The 21277-nt window shown below is 32.6% G+C and overlaps 1 protein-coding gene across 1 annotated transcript in view; it reads right to left on the reverse strand.

Moving 5' to 3' along the window:
• The window catches only part of LRP1B (LDL receptor related protein 1B), a 1816022-nt gene that overhangs the window by 214232 nt on the left and 1580513 nt on the right, over positions 1-21277 (reverse strand). The window contains exons 58-60 of the mRNA XM_036254023.1: positions 19265-19387; positions 17100-17281; positions 7140-7339 (exon numbers count right to left, since the gene is read on the reverse strand). Of these exons, the coding sequence (XP_036109916.1) occupies positions 7140-7339; positions 17100-17281; positions 19265-19387 (505 nt within the window). The remainder of the gene's footprint in view (positions 1-7139; positions 7340-17099; positions 17282-19264; positions 19388-21277) is intronic.

Consider the following 21277-nt stretch of genomic DNA (forward strand, 5'->3'; position numbering starts at 1 on the left):
ATAAACTATAACAAGTAGGCAAAAATATTCATTATCTATTCAAAAGCATGGAGGCTGTATGAGAAATGGAAAGTAGGCTTTGGAATCAATTTGATCTTCATTGGTTCAAATTCTGATTCTCCTGATTACCAGCTATTTGACTTTGGAGAAAATAATCTTTTTAAACCTATTTATTTGCTGCAAAATTGCTTTAATGGTACTTACAGCATAATATTTCCTGATGGAATGACTAAAGGAGCATGTTTTGCATCAAGCAAGGTTTCTTGAACACAGTAGGCTTTTAATAAAAGTACTAGTTTATAAGAGGATGGTTTCAGTAATAAACTAAGAAAATTTCTATTGAAAGCCAAAGAGAGAGAGAGAGAGAGAGAGAGAGAGAGAGAGAGAGAGAGAGAACATGTGCAAAGCATCTAATACAATGTAATGTTCAAGAAGATAGGTTTTCTCCTCTCATTGATTTATCAGTTCACAAATGTTGAACAGTAAAATATGTTAATAGTTCTTGCCATAATAGTCAGAAAAATAAGTATTGGGCTGGCAATTTGAGATTTTTCATCAAGATTGAGTGAGCAAGCATTTGATTATTACATATTTCTAATCTGTCTCAGGCTTAAATGGAAGATAAATTAAAACTTTTGGATTTGGCAAAGGTTCTGAAAGGGTTTTGAGATCCACCAAACTCAGAATATTCATCCTAGAATTCTATGATGTCTTCTTCTCCAATATCCTTATTTTTATAGATGAGGTAATAAATAAGTCTCTGGAAGTTACATACCCTTTCAGGGTGAAAAACCTATTGAGCAATAGATCCTACCCCAAAGCACCCTCATCCTCAGGCTCCCCAAGTTTTCTTTAGGATCCTAAGAGTTTGCTTTATCCAGTCTGAAAATATCCTTTTACTTAAAAATCGGTACTCTGACAAAGGTTTATAAATTCCTATGAAAAGTCAAAACCTAAATCCTATGAGAAGGGTTGTGGTTGAGAGAGGTAAGAAAACAGTCCCAAATATACAGACATAGAAGAATATTATTATTTAGAGTCATTCTACTTTTTTTTTATAAAGACATATATCAATTTATTGAAAAAAGAAATAGAGGAAGATATAAAAAAGTGGAAGCCCATACCTTGTTCATGGATTGGAAGAATTAACATCATTAAAATGTCCATACTGCCACAGCAATCTATAGAATCAATGCAATCCCCATCAAAATACCAACAACAAACTTCACAGAACTAGAACAAATACTTCCAAAGTTCATATGGAACCAAAAAAGACCCCAAATAGCCACACGAATCTTGATAAAGAAGAACAAATTTGGAGGGATCACATTACCAGATTTCAGGTAATACTACAAAGCCACTGTAATCAAAACTACCTTGTACTGGCACAAGAACAGGCACATAGATCAAGGGAACAGAATAGAGAACCCAGAAATGGACCCAAGACAATATGCTCAATTAATATTTGACAAAGGGGGCAAGAGCATTTAGTGGAGTAAGGACAGCCTCTTTAATAAATGGTATAGGGAAAACTGGACAGCTACATGCAAAAAAATAAAACTAGACCATCAACTTACACCATACACAAGATTAAACTCAAAATGGATAAAAGACTTAAATGTAACCCATGAAACCTAAAAATCCTAGAACAAAATGGTGGCAACAAAATTTCAGACATCACATGCAGCAGAATTTTTACTGATACGTCCCCTAAGGCAACAGAAACAAAGGAGAAAATGAACACATGGGACTACATCAAACTCAAAAGCTTCTGCACAGCAAAAGAAACAACCACCAAAAAGGAAAGACAACCCACTCTATAGGAGAGCATAATTGCCAATGATACATCAGATAAGGGGTTAATTTCCAATATATATAGAGTGCTCATACAGCTCAGCAAAAGGAAGACAAAGAACCCAATTAAAAAATGGACAGAGGAACTAAACAGACACCTCTCCAAACAGAACACACAAATGACTAAGAGACATGTGAAGAAATGCTCAACATCACTAATCATCAGAGAGATGCAAGTTAAAACAGCAATGAGTTATCACCTCACACCTGTCAGAATGGCCGCCATCAACAAATCATCAAACAACAGTGTTGGTGAGGGTGTGGAGAAAAGGGGACTCTAGTACACTGCTGGTGGGAATGCAGACTGGTGCAGCCACTACAGAAAACAATATGGTGTTACCTCAAAATATTAAAAATTGAACTTCCATTTGACCCAGGGATCCCTAAGAAGCCTGAAACACCAATCAGAAAGAATATATGTACCCCCCCCCCCATGCTCATAGCAGCACTATTTACAATAGCTAAGATCTGGAAACAGCCCTAGTGTCCATCAGTAGACAAATGTAAAAAAAGTCGTGGTACATGTACACAATGGAGTACTATGCAGCTGTAAGAAAGAAAGAGCTCTTATCCTTTGAGACGACATAAAGGGACCTGGAGAGTATTATCCTAAGTGAAACAAGCCAAGCAGAGAAAGTCAAATATCACATGATCTCACTTATTTGTGGAATATAATGAACATAACAGTCTGAGGAATGGGGTAGTCCCAGAGACGTGGAAGTGGGGTACAGACTGACAATCCCCAGAAAGGGTGTGGGGGGGAGAGATAAACCACAGAACTTATATGCATGTGTGCATGAACAATGGACATGGGCAACAAAGCTGGGGACAGGGCGGGGAGGGTGGGAAAGGGGGGTATCAGTGGGGGGAAAAGGAGAAACATCTGTAACAAAAATAAATTAATTAATTTGAAAAAAGACATATATCAATTTAAAAACTTAACATTTCAATCTGAAGAACACTCTGAAATTTCCAAGTCTCACTGGACATATTTTATAGCTGACGAGAAAGTAGAAGAGGGCAGATTTACTCGTGTGCAATCTCTCTTCTGGGTAAACACTCGGGTGTTCTGAAATGCTCATTAGGAAAAGATACAATAGAATGTGTTTCAACAACTTTAGAATTCCTTTTGTGCTGACCCGTCTGTAAAAATTAATGTACTTCTCATCAAAACAGAAAAGAATCTCTAATTTATGCTTAGTATTAGTATTTTTAGTTACTTAAAAAATGTACAGGTATAGCCCTGGCTCAGCAACTGGAGCATCAGCCTGCAGACCAGAGAGTCCCAGGTTCTGTTCCCGCTAGGGGCACATACCAAAGGGGAAAAAAATGTACATGTGTACGTGAAAATAATAAGTCATCAAATCAGTTTTTTTCCCCCTCTCTAAGTGGATAATAATATAAATCTTTAATTTAATATTTGCAACTCAACCACCAATTATTCTGCTATTTCAAATTTACAGATCTCTCCTGTTTATTCTGCTAAATAACTTTTATCCCCATTCCCTCAGCTATAATCACTTCAAGTATTTTCTCCTGAAATATTTTAACAGCCTCTAAATTGGTTGCCCTTTCAGGGTCTTTCATTTTCCATGCCGTTGTCAAATCTAATAATAGCACTTTATCAACTAACCACCATCAATGGCTCCCTATGACCTAAAGGATAAATTCCAAATTATTTAGCATACAAGCCCTGTCACAATCCAGCCCCAACTTGCCCTTGTTCATCTAGTTTCATTATCTCACTCTTATAGGACCTGCTATCATAGACAAATTGTGTAAACCCTGTGCTGTTTCAAGACTCAAGTAGATCTTTATACGTGCTATACCCTCTGTATGAAGAATCCTTCCCACGTTTCCCCAAATGGAGAGCTTGCATTATGTCTCTCAGACTTCTCAGAGAACCCCAGTTCAGCAAAGGCTTACCTACTGCTACCTGCATTTTTACAATATTTTGAATATACCGCTAACCTCACTCTAATTCACATCTTTATCTAGGTTTTTTGGTTTTGTTTGTTTTTGTTTTTTTCCATTAAATTGAAGTGCTTTCAAGACAGGGACCTATTCATCTGTATAACTCCAGCACTTAGCATAACTTGTAGCACAGAAACAAACATCAGTGAATGTTTGTTGAATAAATAAGCGAATGAGTGAACAAATGAATGAATGGGTAGATCTAAAGAGAAAAAATCAGAAAAAAATTAAAACAATAAATCAATGCAAATTTTATTTAAACTGATTCAATTATCCAGTAGCATGCATAATATTCTATAGTACTATATTAAATTATTATTATTATTATATTTTATATTATAGAATCATTTGAGTAAAAACCATTCAAATGATATGCACAGGCATTCAGAAGAGGTTCAGGTGACTATGTACATTCATGTTCTTATATTAGCAAATTAATGTTTTTATTTTATTTATTTTAAAAAATTTTTGCAATGTAGTGTCTGGACTGGCAGGAAAGTGGTATAGAGGAGGTAGCAAGAAAAGATGAGGGAATTTTCAACGAATTGCAAGTCCCATATACCTCAAAAGTAACCTGATCTATTGTTTAAGGAACAGAATTCAGAACATTTAGACATTCTTGGGCTGGACAAGTAATAAAATAATGCTTCATGTATGCAATCAATGCATAGTTTAAATCAGAAAATGTTTGGGAGGGGGTTTTCTGAAATGTAAAGTGTAAGTCACAGTTTAATTTTTCTCCCTTATTAAAATTTGACTTATGGAAAGAGACTGTAATTCTGAAATTTTTTATACATCCTCGATATTCTCAAATTACTTTGTCAGGATTGACATATCCCACTCTTTTGATGAATTCTGGCTCCAGTTTTAACATAGAGAATAAATGAGAACAATAATACTAGTCTAGTTAAAATAAAAAAGAAGTCAGTGACCAAACTAATGGACAAGTTATTATTGATACGTTTTATTTCCCACCTCCCAATATACACAGAGTAAACAGCACCATTCTTTATGTCTTTATGGGGCAAATGTAAGGAGCAGAAAAATCCTATTTCTTTTTACAAACATGACAAATAAATGGCTCTTTTTCATTAGATGTGGAGTTGGCACAATTCAGGCTGTCTACAATTAGTAGTTCATTAGTAACTACCAGGTAATTATTGGCTATTGCATTCAGATATTGGCAGATGCCTGATAGAACACTTAGTGCATTTTTCATTAGTCTTCCTCAGAAAAACCTGTGGGAGAATACATTTCTGATGGCAGCAACTCTCCCTTCTCTTCCCCAACCCCATTTTTAAGCCTCAAGGTATTTTCAAAATCAATTTTTAAAATGTTAACATCATACCTACATATCTGACAGATAAATATTTCACTTTTAATAGATGCAGTATAATGTTCTCCAGCTATATATGTCCCTCTACCCAAAGTCACCACTATTACTATAATTAAGTAACATTTCATTTACATACATTTAATTTTGTATTAAGTTTTCAAAGCAGGAGTCACCTACATATCTGACATAATTTTTAAATAATGTGTGGGCGTCACAATTAATAGTTTCAATAGACAACATTAACTACAGTTTTTGTTACTCAAACATAAGGTTTAAATGAACACAGGCAAATACTTGCTGCTGTAATATCTGGCCAGGAATTATTTACATTGTATTGTATAGTAAATTTTTATCACAAAGTAATACATTCACAACAACCTAGTACTGTATAAACATACTAAAAATAGACAGGTTCATGGTTACATGGGGAAAATATGATTGCCACAATAAAACTTTCAATAATATCATCTAAGAATGTTGCAAAACATTACATTACTGATTCTTTGGAGGAGATAAAATTGCTGAACACACTAGTGTGGTTTCACTTGTCAACATTACTTTCGCTGTAATTAAAATCCTAAAGTGATCTTTAAATCATTCCTCACTCAAATTGCATCCTGATGAGTTTCTTTATATCTATAATTGGCGTGCCGACACCTAAATGTGTCACTCATTCAATTATACTTGGCATACAAAAAGGATCTCTAAAACCTGTCAGCATTTTTAGTTAGAAGGATATCTAGTGTGTTTGTTGAAACACCGGCTGAGAGGGACTTGGGCAAAATTATGAAATGGTATGGCTTTAGTATGTTTTATTAATTAATTAACGTATTAATTAATTACTTTATTTATTCAGTGGTCCCATCCTTCTCAGGATACCATACATTTGCAGGGCCTCACCCCTCTTAGGATCCTTCGCTGCCCCTCCTCCAGAGGTTTTGATCTAAGCTTGCTGCAGAGAAGGAAACAATCTGACACGCTAAACCAAACTAATGTGTAGGCTTTTGTTGGGGCCTCTCTGTGAAAGTTGTACTCCACAGGACATTAGAAGATGAAAACTCCTATGAGCAAAGGTGACAATAGGTCATTAAAGATCAATAAAACTTGATTGCTTTTTTTTATGTAGGGAAAAATCTAATCCTTAAAAATACATCTGCATATTTTGAGTGTTCACTTGAACAGCTTGTGGTTTCTGCTCTCTCTATCCCATCCTTCTCTATACCCATTCTTTCCTGTCCTTCCCCACTGTCCTCTCAGCTGTCTCATCCTCAGCCACTTTTCCTCTGACTTCTCCCTCGCCTCTAATTCCAGTGTGACCTCCCTCACATCCAATTGCTTCATTCAATTGTTCCAATACTTAGAGATTTTTAATCTACTCTGTATTATAAAATATAGAAAAACAAAGTATCTGCAGAATTTTATATTCATTTATATTCAAATTCTGAACATTCCTGAATGTTACTCCAATTTGAAAACTGTTTCCATGTTAGTTTTTGTTGCCGTTGTTTATTAGATAACAATAAAATTAATCATGTTTTTAATAGAACTGATAATTTTTAAAGAACTATACTTTGACTTAGTGTTTTAAGAAAACTCAATCCTACCAGACTGCAATAATAGGCTTATGTTTACAAGCAAATATTCTTCTATTTCAATTCAATTTGAATACATGTTTATATTAATTTATAAACATATTGTCAATTCTCCATAAAAACTATTTGAAAAATTACAATTAGAGAAAACCTAGTGTCAAAATGATTTTATGCATGATTATAGAAGTTTCAAATAAATATATCTAATTTCTTATTTACCAATATTATCATAAAGAATTATAATAATTAACATTAAATTAAGAAATGTATTTGATGAAAGTGTATATTATCAATATATATACTGTATATATATATATATTTTTTTCTAAATAAATATTTTATGCAGTGATAAAATACTGAATCAACTGTGCTTTTGGACCAACCTTTATGTCTATGAGATCCATCCATGTTGCTAAATTCAATGTGATTTTCATCAGCCCAATAAAGTCTATGGTTGACATAATCTATAGTTAGCGCCACAGGTCTAGAAATCTTGGTTTCTATGACAACACTCTGATTGGTTCCATCCATTCCAACACGGCCAATGTGAGGATACTCACAGCAGTCAATCCAATACAAATACCTAGGAAAGAAAAAGCAATAGCCACTTTGTTTACATACTCTTAAGTAAAACCTCACACAATATTTTACTTCTTTGCTCAGCTATTCCCAAATTAATTTTTGGTATTTCTTTGAATTGTAGTTTCTAAGAAGCATACTTTAATGCAAACTTTTCTCATCATTTTTTAGTAACATAGCACGTTTTTAAATGTCCATATAATTTTAAATATTTTTTTTAGTATACAAATGCATAGATAATGTGTAATGTTAACAGATGTAAACCTTCCAAATGCACCTATAATGCTGAACAATAAAATTTCTCAGATATATGAGTTTCTTTTGATTTGTCATTTATAAAAAATTCTAAATTGATTATAGAAAAGTGTCACATATTTTCTTGAATTTGTAGTTGTTCATTGTGTTAGCCACTAGTTAACTGTGACTCTTTAAATGTAAATTAATTAAGGACATATAAGATTAAGTAGACCGAATTGTTCCTCAGTCACACTAGCCACATTCCAAGTGCTTAATAACCACCTGTCTGTCTGGTGGCTCCACAGCCAATAGACAGATATAGAACACTTACATCATCACAGAAAGTTCTATTAGACAGCACTGATTTAAAGTATATTATTAGAAATTCTGGAGTAGAATATCCTGGACAGTGGACAATAAGTAGTAAAATGAAGAAAGTAATATTGGTACTAAAACTAATTGAGCTAAACATAAATATTGTTCCCCATAATCTAAAAGTATGTGTGTAAATGTGCAGAGATTACTTAGAAATGTGTCTCTATTTAATTAAACCATTTATTTGTTATCATAGTAGGAAAAGTCACTTAACTTTTTGGATATTTCCTATCTCTATTATTCAATATTGGAGCTAGATATAGGATCTTTAATGGACTTTTCACATTCCAACTCTAGTATTAAAATTTATTTACCAAATTAGTTTCCCCATACCTCATCTTTTCTTTTTAGTATATATAGAAGTCTTGGCAATTAATTCTTCATATTTGGAAAATGTATGATTAAAATAATTTGGCATGAAATTATTCTATCTGTTTAAAATTGGAATATTCAATTTAAATTTAAAATATTTCTTGTAAATTTTGACAATAATTGTGGTCAGATACTTTAACTACAAACTTAAAAAATAAAGGTTTTCAGGGGGGGAAATGATCAAATACAGTAATAACATAAATAATTCTTTTTTATTAAAATTTTTTTATCTCTTTGTTGGTTTTAGAGAGAGAGAGAGAGAGATCCAAACATTGATGAGAGGAAACATCGATTGGCTACTTCCTGCATGCCCCTGACTGTGGACAGGGCCCACAACCTGGGCATGTGCCCTGACCCGGAATCAAACCAGCGACCCCTTAGTACATGGGTTGATGCTCAACCACTGAGCCACACCAACTGGGCTAAATAATCATTTTTTAAGATGTGCATTTTTGTATTAATTATTTTGGGGGTATATGCATAAAGGCAGGGGACAGTGGATTATAAAGATAATAAAAATGTTCCTTTGCTAACCAAAATATCATTGAATCTTATTTAAGCAGAGCATAAAAATAAGAAATATATCTTTGATAAAACTAAACATGGGTAGACTTTTGTGAGTAGAGATGCAAAAAGAGGCCTCAGAGCCAAAAGTTGAAAGCTAACCTGTCTGGAAATACTTCAGTCAACCTTGCATAGGGCATTACTGGACTTCCTACCCAAGGTTTCTGTGTATTAATTATTCTGAACATATTTCAAAAACCTCAAATTCTCAAGCAATAATACATGAGAAGCTCTTCAGAAACAAAGGAGTTCTATTTCTTTAAATCTTGACTTAATTTTAGTATATTTTCATTTTGAAAAGCCAACATATGTCACTAACGTATATCTAGAAAAACACACAATCTGTTCTTTTCAAGTACATTTATGGAAGAGCTCCTTGCTGTCTATACTAGAGATAATGGCAGATGAATAAAAGGAAGAAACTGAATAAAAAAGAAGTAAAAATCAAAAGATTGTTCAACTCACTGAAATAAATTATAACATTTCCCCATGCCTTTCTGACCCTTGAATATTGGTAACACTAACAAAGAAATTTCATTTTCCTAATAAATGTGATATGATTATGCCAGCTTTTCTCACACGTTAGATATGACCAAATTAATTGTGCTTCTATACAACCATTCTGTTTTTAAGAACTAAATTTGAAAGCAAATACAATTTAGATGCAGTTTTTTAATAACTTCTGTAATATTGAAATTGACATATCCCAATTATTTAACTAGAGATAGTCTCATATTTTTATTTAGTTGTTTATATTTGCCTGCACTTGCAATTAAAATATCCGATAAGTTAGCCCAGCTGGTGTGACTCAGTGATTGAGCATCGACCCATGTACCAAGAGGTCGCTGGTTTGACTCCTGATAGGGCACATGCCCAGGTTGTGGGCCAAATCCCCAGTGCGAGGCATGCAGGAGGCTTTTATCAATAGATGTTCTTGCTCATCAATGTTTCCATTTCTCTCAACCTTTCCCTTTCTCTCTTTAAACAATAAAGAAAAATATTTTTTTTTAATATCTAAAAAGTTAAAAAGTTTTTTTCTATTAAAAAGATATCAACAAGAGAAACTCAAGTTATTAGATGTGAATAATAATGTTTTTAAAGTCATTAAGTAAACTATAAATTACAAATGGTTTGACCTTCATATAATAGTAATTCTAAAATTTCTTTGTATTCTGAAATTTTTCAGCTGGCCACTCATTTTGAACCAAGATTTTAAGAAAAGCAAGATCGTATTTCATGGAGTCCAACATCTGGTTACATCACTGTCAGCAGGATCAGTAAGAGTTTCGGCCTATAATCCCCTCCTTTAAATTCAAGCCCTCCTATATTTGACACAATATATTTCCTCAAATTCTTCTCACTATTAAAATGTGTGAAGTCAGCTCTAGTTGGAGCATTTAGTTAAAGTCCCTCATTTTCACGTATACGCTTTTATCTTATCATTTGCCTTGCTCCTGCCTGTTCAATTATATAGATATTTTCAATCAGACTTAATTCACATTGCTCCTTCTGCTCTCCCTAAATTCTTCCCTGATTCATGTTACTTCATGTACCTCAAGGTAAGTTCCGAGATTAAATATATTTGAGAAATGCTTTGTTAAACAAAGTAAGCATTATCTATTTTATTGTAGGTTTTCCAGAGCCCTCTCTACACTCAGAAACGTAGTGATCCTCTAAGAGGTCGTTGTGACATCCCTTTCTATCACATAATTGTGGGTGACAGCACTGATTTTCCTAGAGCGTTTGGCAGAAAACACACTTCAGTGTTCTATAGCCCTTTCTGGTCCAGGATTTTTATTTTTATTTTTTTATCATGTGTGTAATTGAATAACACATGTATCATGAGCATAAGAACCCAAATAATGACATGGGTTGTCAGGCCTCATGATTAAAGAACCTAAATTAACGAGTCAGTTGGTGGAACATCTCGGATAAGCCCCAAAGCCAGTGATAACCATAACTTGAAACAATAATTCATTGAGCCTATATTATATAACAGATAGTGCTTAGTATGGGAACACAGAGATAAACAGATACAATTTTTGCCTTCAAATATCTCTGAGTGAATAAAATAGAACTGGATGTAAAACAAATGAAAAAAATTAAAGCATATTATGATAAAACTATTTCACTATGGAGGCACATGAAAGGGAGTGATAATTTTACCTAGAAGGAAAAGGCATGAGAGAAAGTTTGTGCTCACTAATCGTTTTTTAATATAAATCTTATCTTCACAACTATCTTACGAATTCCTTAATAACAATGATATTTATATCTTTCATGTTCTAGAACAAAGTATACCTTAATTAAAGATTGTAATGCTGCAACAAGTCTTGAAGATCAACAGCCTAAAGCCTTCATTTTACTACTAAACTGAGACCACAACAAAATGTGTGTTTTGTCCTAGTCAATTATGACAGTGACACAGTTGAATAGGACTCAGCTCTCTAGATTTATAGACTAGCTTTATTTTCTCTTTTTCCTAAGTAGCACTATGTAGAATCTTATGCAAATAAGCTTTAGAAACAAATTACTTTGGTTCTAATTCTAGATTTCCCATTACTAGTTATGTAAACAGGGACACATTAATTAGGCTCCCTCAGCCTGGACTTACTCATATGTTGAAAAGGGATAATAACAGTGTCTCCTGATAAGGTTCACTGTGAGGACTGATGAGATTAAACGAGAGAGTATAGGAAATACACTTGGAACACTGATAAGCATGTACTAAGTGTTCATCAAATATTAGCTATTATTACTTTATCTGCATTAGATATGCACCATATGCATTAATCTATATTTGGTTTAATAATATACATCTAATAGGTTACCTGCTAGATCTGGATTATAAGTATATTATTACATGATTTGCCTGAGTTGTACATGTGTTATTACATTATCAGTCTACTTAAGTACTCATCAACCAAAAGAATATTATAAAAAGATTCTCATGTACTCAAGAAAAGTATAGTTGAAATGTACTCAGGTATGAATGAGCCTTCATAAACACAGAATTTATTTTGTCTCTCTCCTGATGGGTACTAACTTCTGAGAGCTAAATTTCATTTTCTTTTCTATAGTTAAGCCTCATTAATATATGTTTGTTTCAAGTTTCTCAATAAATCTGTACCAGACATGCTGGCAATTTTAACATCTAAAATGCAATCCCTAAAAAATTACCTAAGTAAAAAATGTATTGTAAATAATTAATACTGAAAATGAAAACTTCAAAAGGAGAGTTCTAAATTTCACCCAAATACTATGTGATGTTTACCTAAGTTATATCTGAAAAATCTGAGCCCCAAATAATACCTATTCTGTAAGTTATTACCAAGTGTAAATATACAAAAAATATCTGCTTGTAACCATAACAACAGGCTTCTGTGATTCTTGAGGATGTCTTTTATAGTTCAGTATAATACGTTACATTTCTTTAAAATAAATTAAATAGAGGTCTTCTCTCAGTGTTTACTTTCTTTCAGAATTTGGGAACAAATTCAGAACAGTTTCTTCCAGCTACATTTTTTTTCTCATTTTGAATTATAAAATTAATGCTTGATATTCATTCTCTGTGTGTTTTTGCCTAAATATGAAAATAGAGGTTTAAAAATTGGTAGGGAAAAAATTTTTTTATGTCACTTTAGTTTAATAAAATATTTCTGTGTTCCCCACAGAAATTGGAAATAATTTTTATTCCCTGTATGCTTTCCATTTCTTCTCAACAAAAGTTCCCTTATGGCACCTTTTTTTTTTTTTTGAAACATGGAGGTTATTTACATACCAATATATTGGTTTGTGCCTAAATGCAGGTACAAGGTCCCTGTAGCTATAACTCTATGTGTTATGTATGTCCAATTGCCCATTTATTATTTCCTTCAACAGTGAATTTAACAATCCCTGGGTTGGGTGCAAACTGAAATTAAACCAGGGCAGTTATGCTCAAGGAACTCTCTTTCTAGATACATAGATATATACACCAATAATACTCATATATGCACCTGAAATGAATATGGTATATACCAATTATACATCAATAAACATGAACAAAGAGTTAAAAATAAATAAAACAGTTGTATAACGTTACATGTTCAATATATGCTGTCTACTTAGACTCAGCTGGAGGATGTTTCGCTTTTATTGGAAAATGGAAGGTTATTCCAACTGAAGAAAAATCAGAAGGGCATTCTAGGAAGACAGACTATTAGGAAAGAAAAATAGATAAAAATATACTTTAAAAATAAAGTGTAATTGTACTGATTTAGGCAGTTTTCTTTATTTCCAGAAAATTCATATCATCTATATTTAAAATTTTGTTAAAAGGCTAATTGTTAAAATGGAAAAAAAAATAGTATAGTATATTTTTCTTTTTTTTTTTTTCTTGTCTCTTGTTTGATGCCTCTTGAAAAAACATGCTCATGATCCAAGATCATTTTGTTACTGGGAACTCTAATGTCATATAATAGAGAAAATATATAACCAAAGCTTAAAAAATGGGTTAGAGCCTCACTTCAACATCTTACTACCTAAATGATCCTGAGAAAGTCACTGTTCATTTTGAGGTTGAATGTTCTAATCTGTACTCTAAGGATAACAGTAAAAATAATCATCTTCCCCAGAGACTCTGCATAAACAATACAAGCACAGAGTGTAAAATTGAGAGACAATTTTCTAATTCATAAAATGCTAAAGTAGTGGTAGCTTTCTTTATCAGAACTCCCAATCTCAATAGGTCTACACACTCATCATTTTCCTTTCTTATATCTGCTCCCTTCTCTGTATTCCTTATAGTCTAAGGAAGTTATTTTTCTATTTATCTGTTTGCCTAAGCCAGAAGCTTTGGAAGGTTTTCTTGTTTTTGTCTTTTTTTTTTTTTTTCTGTTGCTATTGTTTTACATTTTGATATATTCTTAGCTCTTTCTTACTCTATAAAATGAACTGGCATGTAAGTTCCACAATTACTTATGATGATTTTGTTCCAACCACATGAGTTCCTCCCAATGGGCCATGCTCCTGTATGTGCCTTTGCCTGAAAGACCTCCTGCTCTGAAGTACTCCTCATTACCTGGCTAATTCTTACGCTACCCAACTTGTCTATGCAGCTTTCTCTGAACCCAGTTGAGGTTTCAACATTTTCTGTTTTCTCTATCTTATGAATTACTGCCTTGTATATTAATTAATTACTCCTCTGCTTACCCATTACACGGTGAAATAATTGAAGACAGGTACTGTGACTTTTATTTTCATGCTCCTACCTAGAACAGTGCTGGACGTACACTAAATGCCAAAGAAATATGAGTTGAATAAATGAATGAGTCAATAAATTTACTTTCTGCTGATAGGACCATCACACATTCACTTTAATGTCTATTATGATAGTCTTTGGTTATTATGATGATAACCTGGCTTGACATCTTAATCATCCAAAATGACATAATTATGTTCAGCAAAGTGTTAACATTAATTATATTTTCTATTCTACTTTAAAATGTATATCTATATACTGCGTTAATGACTTCTATAAAAATCGAATGTAAATAGTTTTTATTATCTCAGATTTATTAAAACACTGATTCCCAGAGCAAGCTAGATAACAAAATGATTAGAATAATTGAATTTCAGCTGAATTTCAATGTAACAACCAGGAATACGATCTCTGTGTCTACTTGTATCTTCTTTTCCACTCTTAGTAGACAACATATCCAAATTGATACTATGACAATTGACATACTATTATTAAAAGATAAAGAAGACCACTGAGCCACCTTCTAAATGTTTAGTGCTTTATTACACTAGTCCAAGGATCTTTATCCTCCCTTGCAAAGCCTTGCCTGATCCCTCACTGAATATCAGAACAGAAATCTTACTTCTCAAGGAACAGAGGTCAGTACTATTGGCATATTCAAAGCATATGCAAATATCAATGGTAATCTGATGTAGAAAAAATCAATTACACTTTTTATTGAATTATCTTATAATTTCCGCTGCCATTTTTGAAGCAGGATTGCACAATATTTGAGACAGTTATGGTAATTTCACCCTGAAGCTCATCTCATGAAAGTTAAAATCCAGGTTGCCCTGTTGTCTCATTGGGGGGTGCGGTTAGGAAAACAGCATATATGCCAAAAGCTGTCATTAACTTTTATCTGTTAGAAAAGGTGGCATTCACTCTTTCATAAAAATTCCCATCTTTATCTGTTTCTTTGGTTATAATATGGCATATCCATATCATAATCCAAATATTATCCAAAAAATAAAATCAAGGGAGACTTTCATAACATCTACAATAATTTGGTACTTCACTTTTTTAATCGATGCTTTTGATTATTGGGTTTATGTTGATGATGACTTATGGCTGCTTTTAGTTTATGAAGTAATAACTGGAATCTGGCAGAAATAAAACTGAAAACTGGATTCAGCTCTGTTCACTAGTGTAGAATACAGTTTTGCTTTATAACTAGGAAATCCCATAAGACTATTACTATCAACAGGTAATGTTCCTTTTATTCAGAAAATAAAGCATCTTGAATAGTACAAAATGAAAAGCTAAGCCAGCCATATTGACTTTGAAGAAAAGGACAATGGTTTGGATACAGTAAAATAAATATCTTCAGATAATATACAAAAGGAATTAAATCATTTACATTATTATGAATGAAAGATGATGATAAGCAAATTTAGTATATCTGGACATTATATCTTGAAAATAATGTGCAAACAGACTTGTTTAAGACTCTTTCAGTTAAAATAGAATTGATGCTGTTTTGAAACTTTGGTTGCTATGGTAAAGAAATATTTTTAAAAGTAACAAAATGGTGATATAATTATTTAGTGAAAAGTTAACACTTGCATATTACCTTGGAATCAATAATATTTACAGTATAAGACATCTCTATTAGGTACTGCTTTTCCCCAAATTAATGTTTAAAATTAAGCTGCAAAATATGCTATGGCATAATTACTCTGGCAATAATAAACATAGGGGCAAAAAAACAGAATCGATATACTAGTAAGAAGCAAAAATCTAATTGTTGCATATAGTATGATAAAAGCAGTGATTTGGAGAAATATATATGAAATTAATTCAGACAACAGAAAATTTAGAGCACCATAGTGTCCTATTTTAAAATATCAATATTGCCCTGGCCAGTTTGGCTCAGCGGTTAGAGCATCAGCCTGTGGTCCAAAGAGGCCTGGGATTGGTTCCCGCTGAGTTCAAGTACTTCGGTTGCAGTTTGTCCCTGGCCATGGTTGGTCATGCAGGAGGCAGCCACTCTATGTGTCCCTTTCACATCGATGTTTCCCTCCCTCTCTCTCTCTTCCTCTCTCTCCCTCCCACTCTGAACAAAAAAAATGGGAAAATGTCCTCGGGTGAGGATAAAAAAAATAATAATAAAATAAAATATCAATATTTTTTCTAAATTTGTTGTTTTAACAAGCATGGTGGGTAGGTTGAACTTCTACAGAGATCATTCTGGAGTATGTAATCATTCTAAATTATAATGCAAAGAACAATGAAAAGATATGCCTTCTCTACTTACTAAGACAACATAATTGAAAGTAAACAGTCATAACCTATAGAACTTAAGCAAACATACAACAGAAATCTTTGACACCTTAATGTGTGTTCATCCCTCATCTGAAATCTGCAGCCTACTATCCTTGACCCTTGTGATTACTTGTTCTCCGTTCTCACAAAGAAATGCAAATGAAGCACTGCTCCGATATGAATCTTTCCCGATATACCTACTGTACTATTTCTTTTGAATGTATGTATAATTCACCTTGTTGTTTATCACCTATGGATACTACTATGTCTCTTGCACTACAGTGGTACAGAAATGATATCAGCCATACTTGTGATTACCACATACATGCAAAATGTGACCTAAGAGTTCGTTCTTCATCTGCTTTTCCTCCAAGATCTAAAGGCATTAAATTCAACTAATCTGTAAATTATATCCATTTTCACAATACATTAATTGATTAGTTAGACTTTTGTTTAAAACATTAAAATATACATGCTATACAATCCCATCATTTATTTTTTTTTATTTCACTGTGATAGTAATATTTCTATTCTTGATTTCTCAATAAAAGTTTCTACACATCCACACTTTATATTGGTTTCTCGTGTCAAAGCATAAAGAACAGGATTTACCACATTAAATGTAATCCACATTCTTAATTCTTAATTTAATATTTTCAACGTTACAAACCCAGCTCGAGGATCTAAAGACAGGTCCCTGGGAAACTTCAGCCTTTTGCTAACGAGTATAGTAGGGTATAAGCCATTGACTTTGGATACTTCAATGATCCTTTTTTCTGTGTCAGACCAATAGAGGTTTTTTCCAATCCAATCAACAGCAAGTGCATTGGGGACAGCTGTGTTATGCACTACCTAACAAAATAAGAATTTAAGAAGTTAACAGTGTAAATGCCTAGAATAAGAACTAAGCATTGCTTCTTGATTTTTACAAGGATAATAGAATTCTATTAAGCACTAGAAACAAAACTCAGATAAGCATAAAACAGAACAATTTACCCTGATAAAATTACTCATTTGAGAGAAACTACCTAGTATGTAATCAGGCCCCCAAACATTACATACGGTTTTAAGAAAGAAACACTCAAGTTTAAAAACAGCTGTTGGAGAGCTGCATAATTATTGATCACATTTTTATTTTAGTTTACTTGTCCTTTTAAAATTTGGGGCGATCACACACACACACGCACACACACACACAACTATTGGAATTTATCTTTAAAAGGTTGGAGAAGAAAGAGCAATAGCATATACCACTCCCCCAGCTACTGTTGCCATATTTGAACAATCTACTACAAGAGAGGGGGAAAAATACAAGGGGGAACAGAATGTAACCAAAGGGAGTTAAAAATACTCTCATATAACCACTGTGCTCAATTCTAACCCTTGCCAATATCAAATTAAATAAGAATTTAGGCTTTTTATGTACAAATAAGACACATATAAAATAATTCAAAATTCTTGATCTATACAACCACTATTTCTGAATTCTCGGTGCTTTGAGGACTGCCCGAAAGAAGCAATTGGAACTCGGGTCTTCCTAGAAACCAGTAGCAATATAGTCGGAGACAACAAAAACACACTACTGATTTTTTAAAGTTATTCTTTCCCAATAACCATAAATAGTAAGTGACAACGTGAATACTGTCAGCAATTAATAATATCAATCCACTATACTGAACTGCATGGCATTTTTTCTTCTTTCTCTCAAATTCCAATTTGAAAAATCATCATATCTGACAATTTTAATGAAAATTAGTGAATTATTAATCCCAAAGAAAGAAAGATGCACTTTGTAACCCTATGTTGTGACATAATTTAAAATAGCAATGAGACAGTATTGGCAAGGCAGTAGAGAATTAATGTCCTTTAAAAATACTAAAGCATCTTCAAAAGTATAAAGATAACCCAAAATTTTAAACATCTTGTAAAAAATACATGATCAAGTTTGAATACTATAGCTTTCACAGTTTTATATAATTTTCCAAATAATTAAATTATAAAACAAAAAATATATATATATGCTTCTTTGTTCAATATTATATACTGATATTTTATTGCATAAACCATCACTACAGACAATTGTTCTTAATCACTAGCACCCAAACTACTGGTGGTTTTGGCATTGTATATACACAGCTCAAGACAATTAATATTTTCAAAATTGATTGCTTCAACTGATCATCTATATGCAGTAATTAATGGTAAAAAAAAAAAGTTTAAGTAATTAATAGGTTTTAACTACTTGAATTTAAACTTCTTTATAATGAATTTTACTGTACATAGATATTGCAGATAATTTTATTTTAAAACTCAAGATAATACAGAAATGGTGCCAAAGTATCTCATATCTAGAAGGGGCCATATTTAATTATGATGCTGTCTAATCAGAACAGTCATGATTTTATACAGATGTATTCAATTATTTCATCTATAGTAGGTTAATTTTATTAGTGCTATAATTTATAATTTTTTAAATTACAAATACTCAGACTCAACCTTTTCTTTAATATATATCAACACAACTAAATCTGAGGTACTAATCGTTCAAGCTGAAAGCATCCATCACATTTTCTAGGGATGTGAATAAGGATCCAAATGTTATTTACTCAATTTGATTTTCACCTTATTTCAAATAACAGCATTTTAGTGAAACAGAATAAAATGGCTCATAGTTTATATCTAAACAATGCATTAAATTTACATTATAAAATGTGAAATGCAAACCAACCTAATACATTTTCTGAGTTGTACCATTACCGTCAAATAACATTTTCTATTTAATTCAAATACACTAATAAAATATCCAATAATTCTACTGTTATAATATGTAGTTACCTTAATTTCACTTCCATTTAAACACATTCTATTTATACGGCTGCCATTGGGTCGACTGGAATCAATCCAGTAGATGAATTCTTCTCTGTAATCAAAGTCTATAGCAATAACATTGTTTAATCCCTAAAAATAAGAAAAAAAAATTTTTACAATAGTTAAATAGAAATTATTTTTAAATGTGTTAGGATTTTATAAGAGTCTCTCTCTCCCTTTGTACCTACATACTTATAGCTCTTACAACAAAGAGCATTTGTGATCAAATCATTTTAAAAGTATCATATGTTCACATTTTTCCTACATCATACACCTAAGATGTTGCATAAGTTATTTGAAAGCATTTCTCATGATGGCCACATCAATTTCAGAATGTTTATAGATAATGATTTAAGTAAATAGCCATTAAGGGGGAAAAAAAACCACATTGCTTTTGCGGTGATAGAGTGAAAGACTCTCACTATAGGTTAATATTAAATATAAATTTGATGTTATTATTATCTGTTCTGTAGAGTAACCAGGAAAAAGCATACATCTCAATTGGAAAAACAGAAGATCCCTGATGATTTATGATGATCCTGGATAGCCATCTGATTAAAGTATGAAGAGACAATTTAGAAATTTTATTATTTCCAAAAGCTTTTGTCTCAACTAGATATATAAGCTTCTTTCCCCCATGCTTCCAGTGGCCCGTTAGGCAATACAGTGCTACATTAGAATTGAAAAGTTATAACCTTGAGAGTATTTCCCCAAAGAGGCACTGGAGAGTCAATCTATTTTTATCCCACGTGGTGGAAATGTGAGTGAAAGTCTCACTTCAGACTCATAGTTATGCAATTTTTAACAGGTAACAAAACTAAATAGGAATCCAGCGGATGGGTTTGTCGTCCGATTTTATTTCTTTCCATCCATCTCCAAGACTAAGGACAGTCAATATATAAAAGCAATTTAGAGAAGGTTTTGGCAAATACTGATTTTTTCCTTCTCTCAGTAGGGCTGTATTTTAGTAGTGATGGTGTTAAAACCAAAGGTTCTTTGCATGCTTTTATTTTGCGTAACATGAGCAGTCTCTTTTTCTTGAGCTCCGGATTATGAAGTTAACCTGAAACAGTCCAACCCCACAGACTGCGTGCCATTGGTCACAAACAAGAGACACGAGGAAGTCAACATGACCCAGTGTAAATTCCACACTCTGCCCAGATAAATAAACACAGGTATTCTTCTTACCGACGACATTACTAATCAAAATAATGACTATAAATGCTGAAAAAATTTTAACTAATATTCAGTCACAGATTCAAAAGATTCACTAAATATTTATTCACAAGCTAAACACTGGAGGGCTCCATAACTAAAAGTACTTAGGTGGACACATCTAGAAAGTTAACTCTGTAAAATCATTATAAAGGTTCTGAAATATTGATTGAGTATATTCCAAGGACTGTGGATGGTTTAATAAAATCATTACAGTAGCAGTCTGCAACATACACTCGAATGTAGTGTATAAATAAATACATAAAGTAAATGGGTTAAGGTTCTGTGATAAGCTTTCAATTCAGACAGAGATGGATAAATTAGAGATTTATAGAAAAAAGGTAGAGATAAATGTGTTTCTAATTTTAGCTAAATTTAACCATAGTCACCAGTCAGAGCAAAATTATTCTTTCTTTACAATAGTCAAAGTATATAATCAATGTATATAATAAGAATACAATTCCAAATTTAGCAAATTCACTATAATAAATGAAAGCTGTAAACACAGAGAAATTGAAGCTCTGAATTCTGACATATCTATCCAGCCAAACCAGTCACTGTTCTACAACTTTACCATTGATCGGCACAGAAAACACTGCAATGATCTCTTTGTAGAATTATATGCAATGAACATTAAAATAGCCATGGGGATGGTCAAAATAATGTCTAAAAATTAACATAATCCCAGTAATTTCAGAGCTAAAAATTGGTTTCATCAAACTTCTATTTGCTTCTTTTATTTCTGTAGTCGAATATCTGTACCCT

The sequence above is a fragment of the Molossus molossus genome, unplaced genomic scaffold, assembly GCF_014108415.1.
Source record: "Molossus molossus isolate mMolMol1 unplaced genomic scaffold, mMolMol1.p scaffold_m16_p_11, whole genome shotgun sequence".
NCBI lineage: Eukaryota > Metazoa > Chordata > Mammalia > Chiroptera > Molossidae > Molossus > Molossus molossus.